The 18046-nt window shown below is 30.3% G+C and overlaps 1 protein-coding gene across 1 annotated transcript; it reads left to right on the forward strand.

The window, feature by feature from the left end:
• The first annotated feature begins 240 nt into the window (after positions 1-240).
• Positions 241-14506, forward strand: LOC107447147 (uncharacterized). Its single transcript, XM_016061982.4, has 3 exons — positions 241-448; positions 11227-11510; positions 13270-14506. Exons 1-3 carry the CDS (start codon positions 280-282, stop codon positions 13717-13719), a joined length of 903 nt encoding a protein of 300 aa, XP_015917468.1. The 5' UTR covers positions 241-279; the 3' UTR covers positions 13720-14506.
• Positions 14507-18046: the final 3540 nt, after the last annotated feature.

Here is an 18046-nt window from a genome sequence, read left to right on the forward strand (position 1 = left end):
AATTCTTACTTTCTCTACAAATAAAGAAATATAAAACAGGAAACAGACGTGACAATTCTTTCCAATCTAGAACTCCCTGGCAAGAAACGGGGGGGGGGGGGGAATATTATCAAAAACTTCGGGAACTAAAGAAGAGAGTTAATCAATTACTGAAGTCAACTCCAGCAGAAATGTCTGTTGGCGACCTAACTTTGGCGATAGATGAAGCCGCCAAAGAAAAGCGAGGCGTAAAAACCGCGTGGGGATGCACATTAAGGAAGAAGATATCCGGGATTCGGGATGGATTCTGGAGAATTTCCGGAGCTGAGGGTGAGGCTGATGACATGGGAAGATGTTCCTCAGGTGGCCGAAATATGGAAGGATACTGGGCTAGCTGAAGGAACTCACAGTATACATACGTGGTTCCGGTTCGATCCGGATGGATTTTTTGTTATAGCTTCAGATACAGGTACGTTTTTTAAAAAATTTGGGAATTTTTTTTTTATATGCTTATGAAGTATAAATCTGTAGAAAACGAAATTCTTTTCAATAAGGAAGCCCCACCCTGATAAAATTAAATTTTTTTTCACAAATATTTTTGCAGCTTACTATATAAAGAGTTTGGGGCAAAATAATAATAAGCCACATTTTCAAATTGTTCAGTGGAACGTTTTTGAGGAAAAACGCTATGACATTAAGATGCCTCTGTGCATTTTGCTGTTAAGTAGAAATTCATATATATATATATATATATATATATATATATATATATATATATATATATATATATATATATATATATATATATATATATATATCGTTATTAATTTATTTTATTCTTTTAGCTAAAGCTAGTAATTTTTTTTTAACCTCATGAACAAAATCTACTGTTTTTCTGGCTTTAACGTTTAAATCATTTATCTGAGGCAGCGGTCAATTTTTAAAACCATTAACACCCGACTTTTTGGGAAAAATTGAAATTCCTTGGTTGCAAATGTATCTAAATAGGAAACCATGCATTACTAATAGATTGTCAGCCCTTTTTGAGAAAGTTTTTTTCTAGTCGTGGTAATATCGCAATTGATAATTGTAAGCATAATTTTATCAGTACCAAACATACATCAAGTAATCCTTTAGAATATACTCCCTCTGTCGTGTCTCCCTATGTCTCTACATTTGAATACTTTCGTATTATTTATAGAAACTGATACTTTTATGATTTTTTTTAGCATTTTTCAGAGACTTCTGAGTTCTATGCTATCAATGAACATTTACTTACTAAGCATCACCTCCTTAAATCCGTATCAAATCAGTTTCAAAAGTCCAGGTTTCACGCGCTCTCTAGCCAAGGTTCCTTTTCTAAAGACTCTAGCACCAGCAAATCATATAAAACTATCTTCTACTGAATGAATGTTGAATTCATTAGTAGTATAATGTATTAGGTGAATTAATTAGTAGTATAATATATAGTAGTATAATTAGTAGTATACTGTCGATCTACAAAATTACATTGGAAGCTATTTATGACTCCATCTACTTGAAATATAGCAACTAATTTGGAAGCGGGGGATTATATGTTTTATTTATTTGCGTATAATGGTTGGGAAAACCATTATAAATTTTGTTTAAAAAAACTGAGAATAAAACATCAATGCATAAATTTTTCGACCACTTTAAATACAAAACTAAAAACCTCCTTAAGAACTGAGAGAGTTAGCGGTTATGCTATTGCTTCAAAGTAAATAAACATGTTTTTAATGAAATAATTGTGCTACCAGTTTTCAGTTTTTGAAGGAAAAAGAACTGTACCTAAATGAGAACGTTGAGGGTTAATAAAATCAACCATTTTTATTTAACCGAGAATAAAGTAAAAATGCATAAAGTTATCTACAACCAGAAAAACAATTTTGGCGTACAAGAATGTTATGTATGAGATAGCTGTTAACATTTGAACTTTAAAAGAAATGTTTTTCTTGTGGTACAGAAATTATTAGGCCTACCGGAAAGTTCTGTCCTCCTAAGTGCTCTCCTCCTTTTACACTAATCCAAAATATTCTTTTATGAAAGAAAGTTGTAGGGTATTTTACCCTTTAACTAAATGGTAATATTCTAGATTAAAGAGACACTTCATATATGGTGCAAACAGGGGAGCCGAGATGTGAGGTTACCGGGAGGCCACTGTGACCTCCCAAACATTTTTATTATTCGAAAAATTTTACTTGGCCGTTTGGCATATTAACGAAAAATTTATTTATTTAATTTTATGTATAAAACACAAATGAAACAGTGTACGACGCGTCTTACTTTGTTTAAATTTCTAATTTATTTAGGAAAATTTAATTGTATAGCTCCGAGGATTTGGGGAGCAATAAATAGCAAAAGGAGTAGCCTTAAATGTAATTAAAATAAAATATAAGAAAAAATATCTGAAAATAAAAATTGGGGCATAAAAAAAAAACTTAGGAGAAAAGATTAAAAAGCTCGTTGGAAAGGAACTGCGCCAGAATTTTCGGAAATTAGCAGGATGAACTATCCGGAAACGGAGCCCCCTTGTGATTGTAAAAGAAAATCTTATGCACTTAACGCTGATAGAAATGTGTCCATTAGATTGATGGGATTCTCCTTCTAAACATCTTCGATGCTATGAGAAGAAAAAGTGAAAATTAATTCAAACTGCGAATTATCAAAAGTAATTTTAAAATAATCATGATCATTTCATCTGTTTCTGTACTGGTTTTATTTTATTTATTGAATTATTATTAATTATTATGCTTATTAAATAGAAAAATTAAGCATAAAGTCACGCTTACTATATTCGCTTTTTTTATTGTTGTTCTCTTTTTTTGAATTAAATAAATATATTTTTAAAAAGTTCAGCAAACTTTTCATTAATAACAATTTTTTTGCTTAATTTTCAACTACTGAAACTATATTTTGTAGCTCTTCTCGCTGTCGTGCCACAGGTCCCTGGTTCGATCCTCGGGCCGGGCAAGGTTGACTCAGCCTTTCATCCCTTCAATGGATCGTTAAATGAGTACCAAGCATGCTTGGGAACTAAACACTGGGGGTATCGCGTTCGGATGACCACCTAACCGGAACATCTGCTCCTGCACCCCAAAGCCCAAAGGTCAAGAAAACTGAGATGGGCACAGTAGGCCTTGGCCCTCTATGGGCTGTCGCCCCGCTGAGTTTAGTTTAGTTTAGAAACTATATTTTCATTTTAAAGCAAGATTCCCAGAATACCTATTTTATTTCCATCCGGTATTCCACGAGATTTGCCGATTACTAAATTATTTGTTATTCGATTCACATTGATAGTGAAAAATAATTCCCATAACAGACATTTGTGGCCAGGCAGGCGGTTTACGAACGTTAAATCTCCACAATGTTGTCAAAATTGCACATTACCAACCAGACAAACTGGTACCCATCGATCTGAAGCTGGGTGGATTTCAAACCGCCACTGAGCACTGAAACACACTTCACAACAGTTCAGTGCTTGACCAATCTCAGCTGATTGACTAGAATAATTAAGTATAAAGTCATTAAATCAATAATATATTGGTGAAAAAATTAACATATTGTAAAAATATTATCAACAAGTATTTATTATTTTTTATTACTTTATTCAAAAATAGACTAACAAATTTTAAATTTGTAAGGTATGCAAATTTTTACATTTTCAAGAATGTAATTTCGAACTTTGAACAAAACCGGTTGAATTGTTTCCGAAATATCAATTTAAAAAAAGTCTGATAGTAAAGAATTATTATTTATCTAATAAAATTATAAATTAAATAATTAATCTATGTAATTAATGTTATTTATATGAAAGGGAACTTTTTGCGTAAGAATTAATATAGAAAAAAACTGGATATCAGTTTTTCTGTTAATTTCCAAATTCTTAATGAAGTAAGGCATTGACTTGTTCGAATTTTGACAAGTATTTTTTTAGCTGCCAGTTAATATTTATTGCATTTTAGTTCGCTCACGATATAACTATCTCCCATTGTAACGTCCATTTTCGCCCGGACTACAAGGTACGTTATACTGAGCGTCAACTGTTTTAATTTTTAAGAAATGACATGATTTCGCTTCGATAAATATTAATAAGACTCTAAACACCAATTTCTGTTCCCATGTTCTGTTCTTCATCTTTTTTCTCTCTCGGCTGCTGGGGTTTCTCTAGTTTTTTTTCATCTTTATTTTTCCATTTTCCGTTGGCAACATAGCATTTTATAATTCAAATCAATTTTATTTCTTCCCATTCACGTCTGGTGGGTCTTGTAAAAAAAAAATATTTTAATTTTCGTACAAAACTGCGGAGCCATTGGCCGCGGGTTCGAATCCTGCTCAGGGCATGGATGTTTCTTTCTCTCTCTGTGTTCTATGTCCTTTCCTCATTGTGTGAATGTAACCCGCCCTGTAAACGGGTTTGCGGTTGTGTGACGTGAGCGACGCTGCTCCACCGCCGTGTCTTCACCGCCGTGGCCACAGGTGCCCACTGGGTAACGAGAAGAGAGTAGCAGTTCTGGCATTTCTGTTGCCAATGAGACAAACCCCAAGTGCCCGCCATTAAGGGAAAAAAATTGTACAAAAAAATATTAACTTTTATTAAAAAAAAAAATTTTGTAAATTGAATAAACTGAAAAATTTTAATTTATGAATTGAATAATAATTGAACTACATTCTAAATAGTTACCAATCTTGTTAAATTAAAAATCTATAAATATAAATCGAATGTCTCAGCTAATATCTAAATCGTCGATCTCTCAGTAAACAAGCGGTTAGATTAACCATTGTACCACGAATCCACGGAAGCTAAAAAGTTTTATACTGTAATAAAATGAACTAAAACTTTCGTGGGGCAGTAGCGGCTAATTTTTACTCTAAGATTTTCAACCTTTGAAATATTTACCAAGTAAACATGCCATACATTTAATTAGCATGTTTACCTGGTGAAACATCTCCCCACCATTACAACAGAAACTCAAATGAAATCAAAATAAAATTCTCCAAAAAAATAACAAGAGCAAGATTGTTTAGCCGGAATAAGAATATACATAATCATATCACAATGCTTAATTACAAATTCTTTCAAAATCCTTAAATTGCGATGCAGTAAGATTTAATGAAATATTTATATTTGAAAACTTGAAATAAGACGTGAAACTCAGGCCAATGGCTGTTTATTTTTGTAGCGTTGCATGCTTATCTAGAACACAAAATATTTAATTTTCTTTTTACTCCAATTTGCATTCCATTCACTAGAAATTACCTCCTTAATGTCAATATTTACAAAATGAATGGGGAACGAGACCGTAAACGACCTCAGGCGCCCTGATAAATTATAATGACGATAACGATAATTAGCATGTTTTAATTGCTAGGGCGGTCAGGGAAAAATATAACTGCCTTATCGCAAATTGTTATACATTTTGGAGTCAAATAAAAAGATTAAACTATATATATATATATATATGGAATTTGTGAAATCTCTTAAAAAATTAAAATGTGTAATAGTCGCATATATTTATGTGAACTGTGAATTGTTTAATTATTTATAATAATTCACTTCCCTTGATAATATCAGTATAAGTTTTTTCAAAAAATTAAAAAAATATGTTTATAAACGCATTAGCTTCTGTCTATAAACTTAGTAGTTTGAGGTACAAAGTGTTCAAATTCGTTTGCAACTTGTCATACATTTTAGAGTCAAGTGCAAAAAGATTAAACTATATATATGTTATTGAGAATTCTTTTAAAATTCAAAGTATATAATAGTTGCGTATATTTGTGTAAATGATGACCTGTTTAATTACTTAATGATAATTCACTTCCCTTGCTAATATTAGTGTGAGTTTCTTCAAGAAATAAAAAAGTTTTTATAAACGTATTAGTTTCTGTCTATAAACTTATTAGTTTGAAGTACAAAGTGTTCAAATTCGTCCGCAAATTGTCATACATTTTAGAGTCAATTGCAAAAAGATTTTAAACTATATATATGGAATTTATGAATTCTTTTAAAATTCAAAGTGTGTAATAGTTACGTATATTAATGTAAAAGATGAATTGTTTAATTACTCTTGATGATAATTCACTTCCCTTGCTAATATCAGTTTGAGTTTTTTCAAGAAAAAAAATCTAAGCGTATTAACTTATGTCTATAAACTTTTAGTTTGTTAAACTTTAGCTACAAAAAGTTCAAATTCATTAATTTTAGACCACGTACTCATTGTTTTTTTTCTAACTTCTAAGCGATTACTCAGAAAACTATACCTCACTAGTCTAGATAGCTCAGTCAAATGTATAAATACGAAGAATTTTTTTAAAAAAATTGTATTTTTTATACAGAAAATCTTTATCTATATTAATAAAAGGAAACATATGTGTGTCTCTCCTATAATTCGGGAACAATTTTGATATCGTTTTAAAATTTAAAATTTGGACAGCGAGTGAACGGAAAAAATTTATTTCCCGATCCTAAAAATTGTTCAAAAATTTCAGTTAGGTCATTTGGGAGAGATGTTTGGAAAATAGAATTTTCCCAATGGTTTAGCATTAGCCATTGTAGTGACTTAACTTTGGATGAATTTATTTCAGTGATGTTTGTTAGCTTTCCAACTCTATTTAATCGAATAAAACAAAAGGAATTTATTTACGTTCTTTAACAGTTAATTATTTTTTATTTATTGCGTCAGGTAAGACACGTCGAATCAGGTAACGTGGATGGCATGTTATGTCACAAAATTAGTATTCCTAAAAGTTATCTGAAGCAACGTTTTTATTTTGTTTGCAATTACGCTTTTGAAAGGGATTTTTAAAAAACTTTGTGGAAATTGAAAAATTAAGTTATATACTAAAGAAGGAAATTTCATGGAAAACGTATACTCATTTGTTTCATAAAGCCGTAAAGCCCATGGACGCCAGTGATGAATAATTAGTTTTGGCAATTAGCATATTATAATGTTATTGATACAATATGTGCTTTTTTAATAGATACCAAATATACAAATATAGATCTTTAATATCGGTACAATAATTTATTTTATAACCGTCGTTGAACAGCCGACGTTTCGTGTTTACGACTACTGATGTTCAACTCCGTAGCCTTGTAATTTTGAACCAATCCAGAGGATAAGGAAATTCCTGGACCAGTATCCCCAGAGGTATGATTTGTTATGGGAGCATGGAGGACTTTGAGACTCGACAGATTTAACGAGCATCGGTCACTATTTACTTCACGGGGAGTCTTCGACGAACAAGGATCGAACCCACGACCTCTTGAACATGGACCCAGTGCCCTACCAACTAGGCTATCCCGGCCTTATATCGGTACTATAGTAATAGATTTTTATGGCTTCCGAAAGGGATAAATACTGAATTAATTACTTGATTGTGGTAAATATTGACTTTCCAGAGAGGACATATACTTATCTCCCCTTCTGGTCCTCGATTTCCTTAGGGTCAACGGTCTGATGAACCTTGTCTGACTTCGTCAGGCATTGGAGGATAAGCCACAACAACAAATGTTGACTTTCATGAATCGGTCGCAAAGCAATTCATGATAATGTGTTAATATGTTAAGAATCATTCAGCTCCATGCCAAAGATACTGAATGCAGTTAATCTTTATCTTGGTGGGGTAAATACGTGTTTTGATTAATCTAATAACGTAAAGCCACTGGAAAGTGCATCAAATAATGTATATGTAAATAAATTAGAATAATTTCTTTTAAAAAAAATAATTGACTTGATATATGCTTTTCAGTTTCGTGTATGATTTCGTAATCTTGATTCATACTGATTTATTGATCATTTACTGATTTATTGATCACCTACGAAGAACGAGTAATCATCTTATAACTAATAACAAAACCACTTTCTGACAATATTACACTAAATAGAGCTCGGGTATATTTATTTTGCCATTTTTATACTACTGCAGAGATGCCAAACGCTCTGATTTCTGCAAAATATATAGATTTTTTTTAAATGGTTGAGAGCTAAAAAATTTATTTTTGTAACAATTTAAAATGGTTTAGCACGACGAAATAAATTAAAAAAAACAACGTTCGATAAAAACTTTTTAATCATTTATAAATAGTGACAGAAATAATGACTTTAAATCAAATTGGCAAAAGCATTATAATAATCACAACAAAATTTTTTTGATATTAGAAGAAAATTTCTACAAAGTGGAGCAAGAGCATCTGCTGTTATTACAACATACAAAAATTCTTTTAAAAAATTAGAAGATTTGAAAATTAAGGCGAGAGTAAAAAACATTATTTGATCAGAAACATTTTTTTAATGTTTCCTATTGAAACTATTTGATGCCTCTTTAACCATATTAGAATAAAAATATCAAAAATAATATTATATTTCCTACGCAGAGTAAAAAATGCTATTTTTAATTTAAATTCCTGCAAATCAATTGCGATGCAGATGATATTTTCTAATTAAAAAAAAAGAAAGAGAAATAATTAAACTAACAAAGTAGTAGTATTATATAAAAAGCGAATTTAAAAAAAAAAATGTTTCTTTGTTTGAGATGCACCCATATTAATATAAATATTTTACTTTATTTTTTCTTTTATTATTAATATTTTATTCTTTTTTTATTTTATTTTATAATTAAATTGTTTACATATTTTATTTATTTATTTATTGCCAAGATAAAAAAAAAACTGGTGCTATAATTATTTCTTTAAATAGTTTTGGAAAAACGAAACATTCATATTATATTTGTAATATGAAAAGCTCCTAATTTGGATCTGTAATCATGAAATCGATTTTTTTTCATTAATCACTTATGACAAATCGGCTAAATATGAAAATATTAATATTTCATTCATTGCCTGGGATTTTTAAAGAATGACTTATGATAAAACAACCACCAAAGTATAAAATGATTATAATTTCACGTATTGGCCTTGGAATATCGTAGAATGACTAATGATAAACCGGCAAAATATGAAATGATTTCACTCATTGCCTAGGATTTTTGTAGAAAGACTAATAATGACAATCTGTTAAATTATAAAATTAGTATTCATATTTCACTCTTTGCCAGGAAATTTCATTGAATAATTAATGGCAAACTGTTAAAATATAAAAAATATTGATACTTTACACTTTGCAAAAGGCATTCTATATAATGCCGTTATTTCATAAATTGATTACAACACATCCACCTTTAGCTATAATTAAACAGATTCATTCCTTAACTTCCATCTTTGTTTATGAAGTTCCCAAATTTATGTGAATCGGGGGCAGCACACCTAATTAAGTCAGTCTTATTGCTTATTATCATGATTTTTTTAAAAAACTTATTGTTAGTTAAATAATGAGTTAAAATAATTTCTGGAATTAGGCATTTGAAGTTACAACGGCCAACGAATATCATAAGAATAATTATATTTGCTAGAAGCCAATATTTTTCAACGTATAATAACCTCGTAAACCATTCATCCTATTTCCATTTTGTTTTCATAAGATTATAAATGCTCGAATTCTTTTATTTGATATTGTAGGATGATTGATTGTGATTTTAAAAGTTTGTATAAGCTTCAAAGGACACTTTTTTCTTCAAAAATGGGAAAGTGAACTTCAAAAGCTTGTAAAAAAATTTAAAAGGAGAGATATCAAAAACATCTTGCGCAACCTCATCGAACTACATAGAATATAACTTATAATCTCAAGAAAACAAGATAAAAAAGAGGATGAATATACACTACATAGTAAAAAGTCGGTCGTTAATAAATTATCCTGTATACTCCTTTTCACATTCGTTAAGATGTAAAAAAATAAACGGCAGTGTTAAAATAATAACAACTCGAAATGCGAGCTTTAATGGGATACCTGCAAGTGATCTAGTGTGGGTATCTCGATCCTGATTCGTTGTTGAAATGTGGCATTTGTTTACGTTAGCAACTGTTCTTTCCATTCTATTGCGAGTAAGCTAAGCCCGTCACGTATCAATTCTCTTAAATGACACATTCAAGGGATCCGGCAGTGGGGTGCAAGAGGGTGCACTTGCACCTCTCTGGCATTTTTTTGTTTGAACAATTAAAGAGATACAGAAAAACAATTTTTAAATATATTTTTATTCAAAAACAAATAATTAAGTAATTATTGATTGATACATTACAATTAAAAAATTGTTTAATCAAACAAGAATTGTAATCGTCATGTTTGCTGTCCAAATCTGTTTATAACTTTTTCAATTAATTCTGAGTCATCTTTGATTCTTTTCTTATGCACACTGAGCATGCACAAACTTGGCAGATATCTAAGCTATGTTATTAAATTCCCTTTAATAAAATATAAATAATATTATATTTTCTATTAGTTATTTAGATTAACAAAGGTGCATAACACAAACTGACTTCTCACAACTGTAAAACTTCATAAACACAATAAATACCAATGTTAAGCGTGCACAAACACGTTAGCATACGACTATTATTTGTAGTATTTGTGCTTCAAAGTCAATAGCTATGCCAGCACCATCAGTACAGTTTCTCGTGGCAAAATTCGCAAGTACATGAAATTCGTACTTTTTTTAAATATCTTGTTAACAATGAGGAAATGTATCTTGAAAAAAATTAACAGATGAAAGTATATGTAATAACAAAACAAAATGTAATAACAGAATATTTCCTTTTTTTTTAGGGGGGGGGGCTGGGTAGTTTGTCAAAGGGTTGCACCCCCTTTTTAATTATTCTGCCGGCGCCCTTGGACACATTCTAAATTCTTTCACAAAGATTCCTTCTCTAAGATTTCAATTCTTTCACTATATGTATACACAGAGACTTAACACAAAGACAGGCCTTCAGGAACGTAAACAGACTAATTATGCATCGAAGTTGCCAGGTACACAAAACAAAAATTATCAAGGTTACAATAAAATTCATAAATAATAAATCTAAGTTAAGTAAAAGAAGTAGACGAGGAAGAATTATATTTCAACTAATCGGTGTGCTATACGACTCTGTAATCAATTAACTAATCGTTAAATAACATTCTAACTTATCTAGAGAAACTTAGCTCAACTTTAATAAGCCATTTAGCTGATAAAGATTAGCTGGCGCTGACGTCATAGGTCACATGAGTGGGTATGGGAGGTCTTCTTCTTGAAGTGCAAGTACCCAATAACATCATTCTTAGATTGCTAAATAGAAATGTAACATTCATGATTTACTGTAATCTGTACATATGTTTCATTCCACATTTTCCTCTGAAGAAGTTCTAGGTGTTTGCGCTGCTGTGATACTTCATTCCCGTCTGGCATTTGTGGGTCTGTACGCAGTCAAAAAGTCTCATAGAGGCAAGGGACTCGGACTGTCCATATGGAAAAGAGCCATGGAACATGTTGGACAGAGGAACGTAGGGCTCAACTCTGTTCCTGAACATTTGCACACATATAGAGACTTAGCGGGATTCCGGATTGTCGCACCCTGGTGTACACTTTTTTGTGAGGGCGTACCACAATTCGCTGACAAGAAAAGACAGCTAGAAGGTATACAGGTACGTAATCCATTTAAGTCTATCACTTATTTCTTCTAATAAGGAATAAGTATTTAAAAAAAAATGTTTTTGGAATATTCTGATTAAGATGAACCAGGGCATTCTGTCTAGATTTGTGCGCTATAGACGATCTCAATGCTCGAATATGCCATCTGGAGAGAAGACCGGTTCCATGTCTTTAACCCTTCCCTCTCCTTCTCTTTTCAGTTGTATAGGAATGTACTACGATATTTTTCTTTTTCTTAATATTTTCCGTATTTAATTGTTAAAAATATTTTTTTCAAATTTCCATGACGCTTTCTTTTAAAACTGTGTTTAATGTAGTCTTATGTTCCATAATAGTTTCCAAACTTAAAAGACTTTAATCTTTTTGAAAATCAAGACAGAAACTAACGCACTTCCTTCTTCTATGACTCTCCACACGCGTATGGTGAAAGCATGCGAAGTGTTGCCATAGGTAGACAGTTCTGCTCTAAGCCACCTGTAGCCCATTTCAATCACCAATTATTTGGAGAACTGGCAACTTTGAGTAACTTTTTTTTGTGTTTTCACTCTCATATTCGCTAATGAAAAATACAGTAAATAAAATTTTAATATCCAAATTACGTTTTAATCAATTAACAAAGTACAAAGGATGTAAATTGTAATATTTTTCTTTTAAAAAATTCCCTTTATATTTATGTATATGTTTTTTTAACTGTTTCTAAAAATTTTAGGTCATAGTACTTTATTCGGTCCACTTACTTATTTTTGTTACAAATGACATGTTAGACTATTGTAGCTCCTTGCAAAAGAATGTGCTAATAAAATAGCACTGCAAATTAGCAACAACAAAAAATTCTTTTGCATATTTAAAAAAATAGATTTGAAAAACAAAGGAAAAACTTCGTTTTTTAAGACTTTTGAATGCTGAATTTTTTATTCTAGCTCATAATTAGCCATTGAAGTACCCTTGTTTAAATGGCTTGACAGGGTTGATTTTTTTTTCCTTGATGCCAACCAACTTTTAAACAAGAATATTCTTTCTATCAGAGTTGGTTTCATAGGTTTTGTTTAAGAAGACTTTAAAATGCTCCGTCAAAACAACAACAACAAAAATAGATAAATAAGGAAAAGTACGGAAAAAACCCACATTCGTGATAGGTTACTATAAAGGTAATATTTTGACATTTACCTAATTTCATTATAAGAACAAGAATTTTTTATACATAACATCTTTCGTTTTTTCTTCTTCTTTTTTTATGAAGAAATTCTTATTTAGAAATGCTGTTATCTAGAAAAATTATTAAAACACTACTCTTAAAATGGAAGCTCAAAATACTAAATTCATAAACAATGCTTCGAAAAAAAAATTATGTATTGGGAACATTTAGTTAGGCTTTGTGGTGCCCACCATCCTCTGGTGCCCTACGCACGTACTTAGTTTGCTTTATGGTTAATCCGGCCTTGGTGTCTCTGCTACATAGTAAGTGGTAGGAAGAACGTAATAATACATTTCAGTTTATGATGCGAGGAGTTAAGATCATATAATTTTTTTGCCTTAAGTCTTATTTTTAAAGGGGAACATAAGTGTACATGCATGTTATACGTTTTCATTAAAGTTATACATCCAGGCAAAATATAAACTAAAGTAAAAATATGTAGCTTTACGAACGAAACTAATTTCAGATTTAAAATCGTTACACCAGATTGTTCCCCTCTGTAATCTTTCTATGTAAAAGTATGTTTTAAAGGATATTTCATTTAATTTATTTTACAGATCGTGCAAATTCGATCATCGGTTCTTCCAGCTGTCATCAACTACGATGCATCAGTTCATGGGTACGATCGTTCGAAAATAGTAACCCTATCAACAGCTGAAGAGGACAGTCTAACTTTGGCAGCTGTTAGAGATGGCACTGGGAGAGTGTGTGGCTATGGCTGCCTGAAGAAAAACGTCCAAGGTTCACTTCTCGTCGGACCACTGTACGCAGATGAAGCCAGCATTGCCGAAGAACTCTTGGGCAACTTGGTGGCTGAATTTCCAGGCGAATCGAATGGAATCATAAGTATGGCAGTAATTAATTGCAATTCTGAAGCAATGTCTCTAGTAAATAGAATTCAGTTGTCAATTGGAACGGAGGTACCTCGATGCTATAAAAAAGAACAGGTGCACGCCAACTTTGAGAGAGTGTTTGGGCAGCACGCTCTTAATTTTTCCCCATTCTAAGTTTTTAAAAAAGTGCATTTAAATTCGGTATAACTGAATGAATGATAAGAAAAAGGTTAATATTCTTTTTCAATAAAAAGTAACAAAAGTTAAAATGTACCAGCATTAAACTGTATTTTCACTGTATCCAATATCAATGGAAAATTTTGCCGATCAAAATTATTGCGATAGTTTGAAAGGTCATGAACAAAGCATACAACTGCAGTATTTTTTTTATTTTATTATAAAATTTACTATTCTAAATACCAGTAGTAGTTAAAATATTTGTTTTTCCATAGAATAAATTGCAATGAAACCTGTGTAACTTTACCATATGACTGAAAATGATATTTTCAAAGACCATGAACAAAACCTTATTGTAATAGTATTTGTTTTGTCACAAAATTCGAACAGATTGTAAATTGTAGGAAAAAAAAGTTACGTGCCGGTGCCATTCTAAATAACAGCAGTTAATGAAATATTTGTTTTTGCATAGAATAAGTTACGATGAAGCCTCAGTAAGTTGACCACTTGGAGGATAACAATTTGAAGGTCCTCTTAGACAAGTGGCCAACCTATAAAAGCGGGAATTCTAATTATTTTTTATCAGTTTGGTACTTGATGATTAAAAACAACTCAGACAGGTGATCAACATACTGTAGTGATCAATCTAACAGGTTTCACTGTTTTAGTTGCGATTGTTTTTGTACAAAACAGAAAGTTAATGTGAGGGGAAGTACTACTTAACAAGTGCGCCCATTATCGGTCAAAAAAAAAAAAAAATTATATCTATAGTTTACTTTACCCACCATCGTGGCTACAATATTTTGAAAAAGGGATGACAAGCGTTTCATGAGCCTAATGGGAGTCTTAATAGTTTTAATTTTCACTTTAATTTCAGGAATTGAGTTAGTCATTAAAAACAATTAGTTTCTTCAAACTTTCACTACCACTTTTAAATTTTTCCTGGTTGTGACCATTCTGCTACTAATCTTAACTATCATTTACTACGTAGCTAAACTTGTAGTAAACATGCGAATTACAGTTAAAAATACCTCAACTGTTAAGAGTTGATATTGAAAAATTTAAAGCTGAGTTGCATTAAGGCTCAATTGATGTTGAGAGTCAAATTTCTCTAATCTTTAAGCATTTTATAAATGATAGTGTTATCACATCATATAATTTTATAAATGTAAATTAAAAAAAATAGGTACAAATATTATTAGTTTGACAATGATGCTTGAATTGTGTGAAATTTAAGAAAAAAACTAAATTTTATTAAAAACTGAGGCACTTTATGAAACTTTTTTTCTTCAAAAATTTACCTCTCATACTATAAAACAGAACTACCAAAGGATTTTAAAATCCAAGTGCAAGTCCCTTCTATAATTTTTTTTTAATTTTATCATTATTTAAATTAAAGCGAACAGTTAAAGAAAATTGCACAAAATATTTAAAATCTATAAATAAATTTTATTTCACAGTTTGAGAATCAAATTTTTTAAAAATCAATACATCCGCAAACTTTATTTTTTCAATCAACAGTACCACACACTTCGTTTTTCTTTCTTTATATAAAAAAAAATACTGTCTTTGAAGAACAAATGATAAAGATTTTTTTATATACATTTTATAAGAATATGATTTATAATGAGTGGTAGAACTTAATTTTATAAAATATAATGATTCAAGACATTTGTAATTCAACCTTAACTATGCCCTAATCATTTCTTGATGCATAAAATATAAAATAATATTTACGGATCAATGTTTAAGAAATGAAAACAAAACAATTACATTTAGTAATTCTATCAAATACTGACACCTTTTGATAAATGATATGTGTAATATTTATTATAAACCACAAATGTAATTATAATTTATTTAAAGCAGTAATTGATTAATGATATTATTATTGATATAATGTATTAAAGAGTTTATTGTAAGATTTTTATCAATTTTATTTACAGAATTTACAGTGTTCTAAAATACAGAGTATATTGTTTAACTCTATAATTTGAAACACTGAACTAACAGAAAGTTAAAAATTTAACAATGATGATTTCATTCAATTTAAAAAAAAAAAAAATTATTACTGTATTTTTATATGATACATTGTAAAATATTGTTTAGTAACTTATATGTGTTCATATAAAAAAATAACATACTTTATAAACTAGTTTTGAATTTAAACCTTGCTTTTGTTCATAGTGTGAATTAATTTATGAAAAAAATATACACATTATTTTGTAACTCTGGTTAGTACCATTAGTTCCAAATAATGAGTAGCAACTCACAAGGAAAATTTTAATTATAATCAAATATGTTTGAAAAAGAAATGAAATGGCTAAAATTTAATTATTTTGGATGAAAAATAGTTACAATCCCAAGAGCTTGAATCATACTGAATGTAATTATTGATTAAAAATAAAAAAAGTTAAAATGATATATTTATAAATAGCTAGTTTAAGAAACATGCCTGTATATGTATTTTCTTTGTAATGCTTTGTAAGCTTTACTTAATTGTGTAAATAGTTCTTAAAAAAATTAACAAGGAAAGAAACCTACGCTCTGCAATAAATTAATATGTTAAAGAGTTTAATGTGAAACAATATAACAATATTAATCAACAAAAGCAGGGTTGTTGCAGGCTTATTATTAAAAAAAGGTGGCAAACTTTTATCAAGTAATTTTTTAATGGTTTTTCTGAGAAGTTAGGGTGCTTAACATATTTGTTGTTACCTTAGTTTATAATCGTAATAAAAATACACCATGCGCCAACTAAAATTTGTTTTCCCCGTCTTTACTGCAAAATTATTGCTGCAATTATAATCAGAAAAGTAATATCTAGGTTTATAAAAGTGGCTACGACGGTTCAATATGTGGGGAAGCCATTTTATTATAGCTAGACATCAATTCTATTATTACATCTGCGACTTTTTGGAAGTTAAGATGGAGAAACGGGTCTAAGTAGGCATCCTATTTTTAATTTAGATGTGAAATTTTGTTTTGACATGATTTTTCAAGAATTATAGCAAAAGCAAGAAAGTTTCATTAACCCAAATCTTTTTTTGGACTTATTACATAAACCCTTTATTTCATTGCTGCATTTATAAATATATATATATGCAGGGTTATTCATAATTCTCTCCGCCTGTAAGCGTCATTTTTCTTTACTACAACTGGCTTCAGTGGTACATGTTACTGCCATCTACTGGCAACTGCTTAAACTAAAACTTGAATACTTTCGGAATAATTCATGTTCTTTTTAGCCATATTCGTCTTCGTTTTTTTACTATAACGCTTCGAAATCCCAGAGGGAATTATGAATAACCCTGTATATATATTCATAAGCATTGCATTATGTTCAATATAAAATATATGTTATTTTCATTTTAATTGGTTACAAAGAGCTGAAACATGTGTTTGGCGATGAATAGTTTATTTAAGCATCGTTGTTGATGTATAATTGTGATAGTCAGAGCTTTTTGTGATTTGCTGCAAGAACACAAACAAATATAACTTGAACCATGAAAAGCATGTGTGATGCGTACTCTATAAATGCATGATTAATATTCAAACATAAAAACAGTAACAAAGTAAACTGAGCATATCTGTTCGCTTTCTAAGTACAACTGTTTAATGTATTGCTGTTAAAAATAAAATAAATTGTTTACAATAGTCTTTTCATATATAATCTTTGACTGCAATATCACTATCACTATAATTACACTATTTATAGCATTATCTCTAAAATTTAAATTACATAAGATCTTTATAATGCATACCTTGAAACTGCTGGTTCTGCGTCACATATCGTATAGCTTACTTATTAAACATTTCAATATATATCTGGAACAAATCACTATTTATATGTTTTAAATCTAATTTTTCGATGCAAATTATTTTAATACACAAAAACAAGTACTTAGTTTGTCTACGTAAAGAACTCCTCAACCCAATCTTCTGCAGCAGTGGCAGTCACTATGGTTTAACTATTTCAAGTAGGGAATTCAGCCATTATTTTAGACAGACTTCGGCTCTTCGAGAGAAATGGAATCAAAGGGAGAAAGAAGCTCCCCTCTTTGAAACGTGCCATTTTTTTCCCCATAGCAGCAAGCGACTTTAGACATCGTGGTGAGGAGAGTTCTTTCCACAGACAAACTATAAGTGTTTTTTACAGAGAATTAAATTATCAAGAGCATTAAAATTATCAACAAAAAAATGCTTAAACTTCAGTTTTTGGTTGGCATAAGATATTTTTACTTCTTTGAAAAAAAATTTCTTGCAGACTATGAGCAGTTATTGGATTTTGCTCAGCTTTAGAAATTTCTTTAATATGATTTTC

This window comes from Parasteatoda tepidariorum, chromosome 9, assembly GCF_982258835.1.
Source record: "Parasteatoda tepidariorum strain Cologne lab strain chromosome 9, Ptep-v5.0, whole genome shotgun sequence".
NCBI lineage: Eukaryota > Metazoa > Arthropoda > Arachnida > Araneae > Theridiidae > Parasteatoda > Parasteatoda tepidariorum.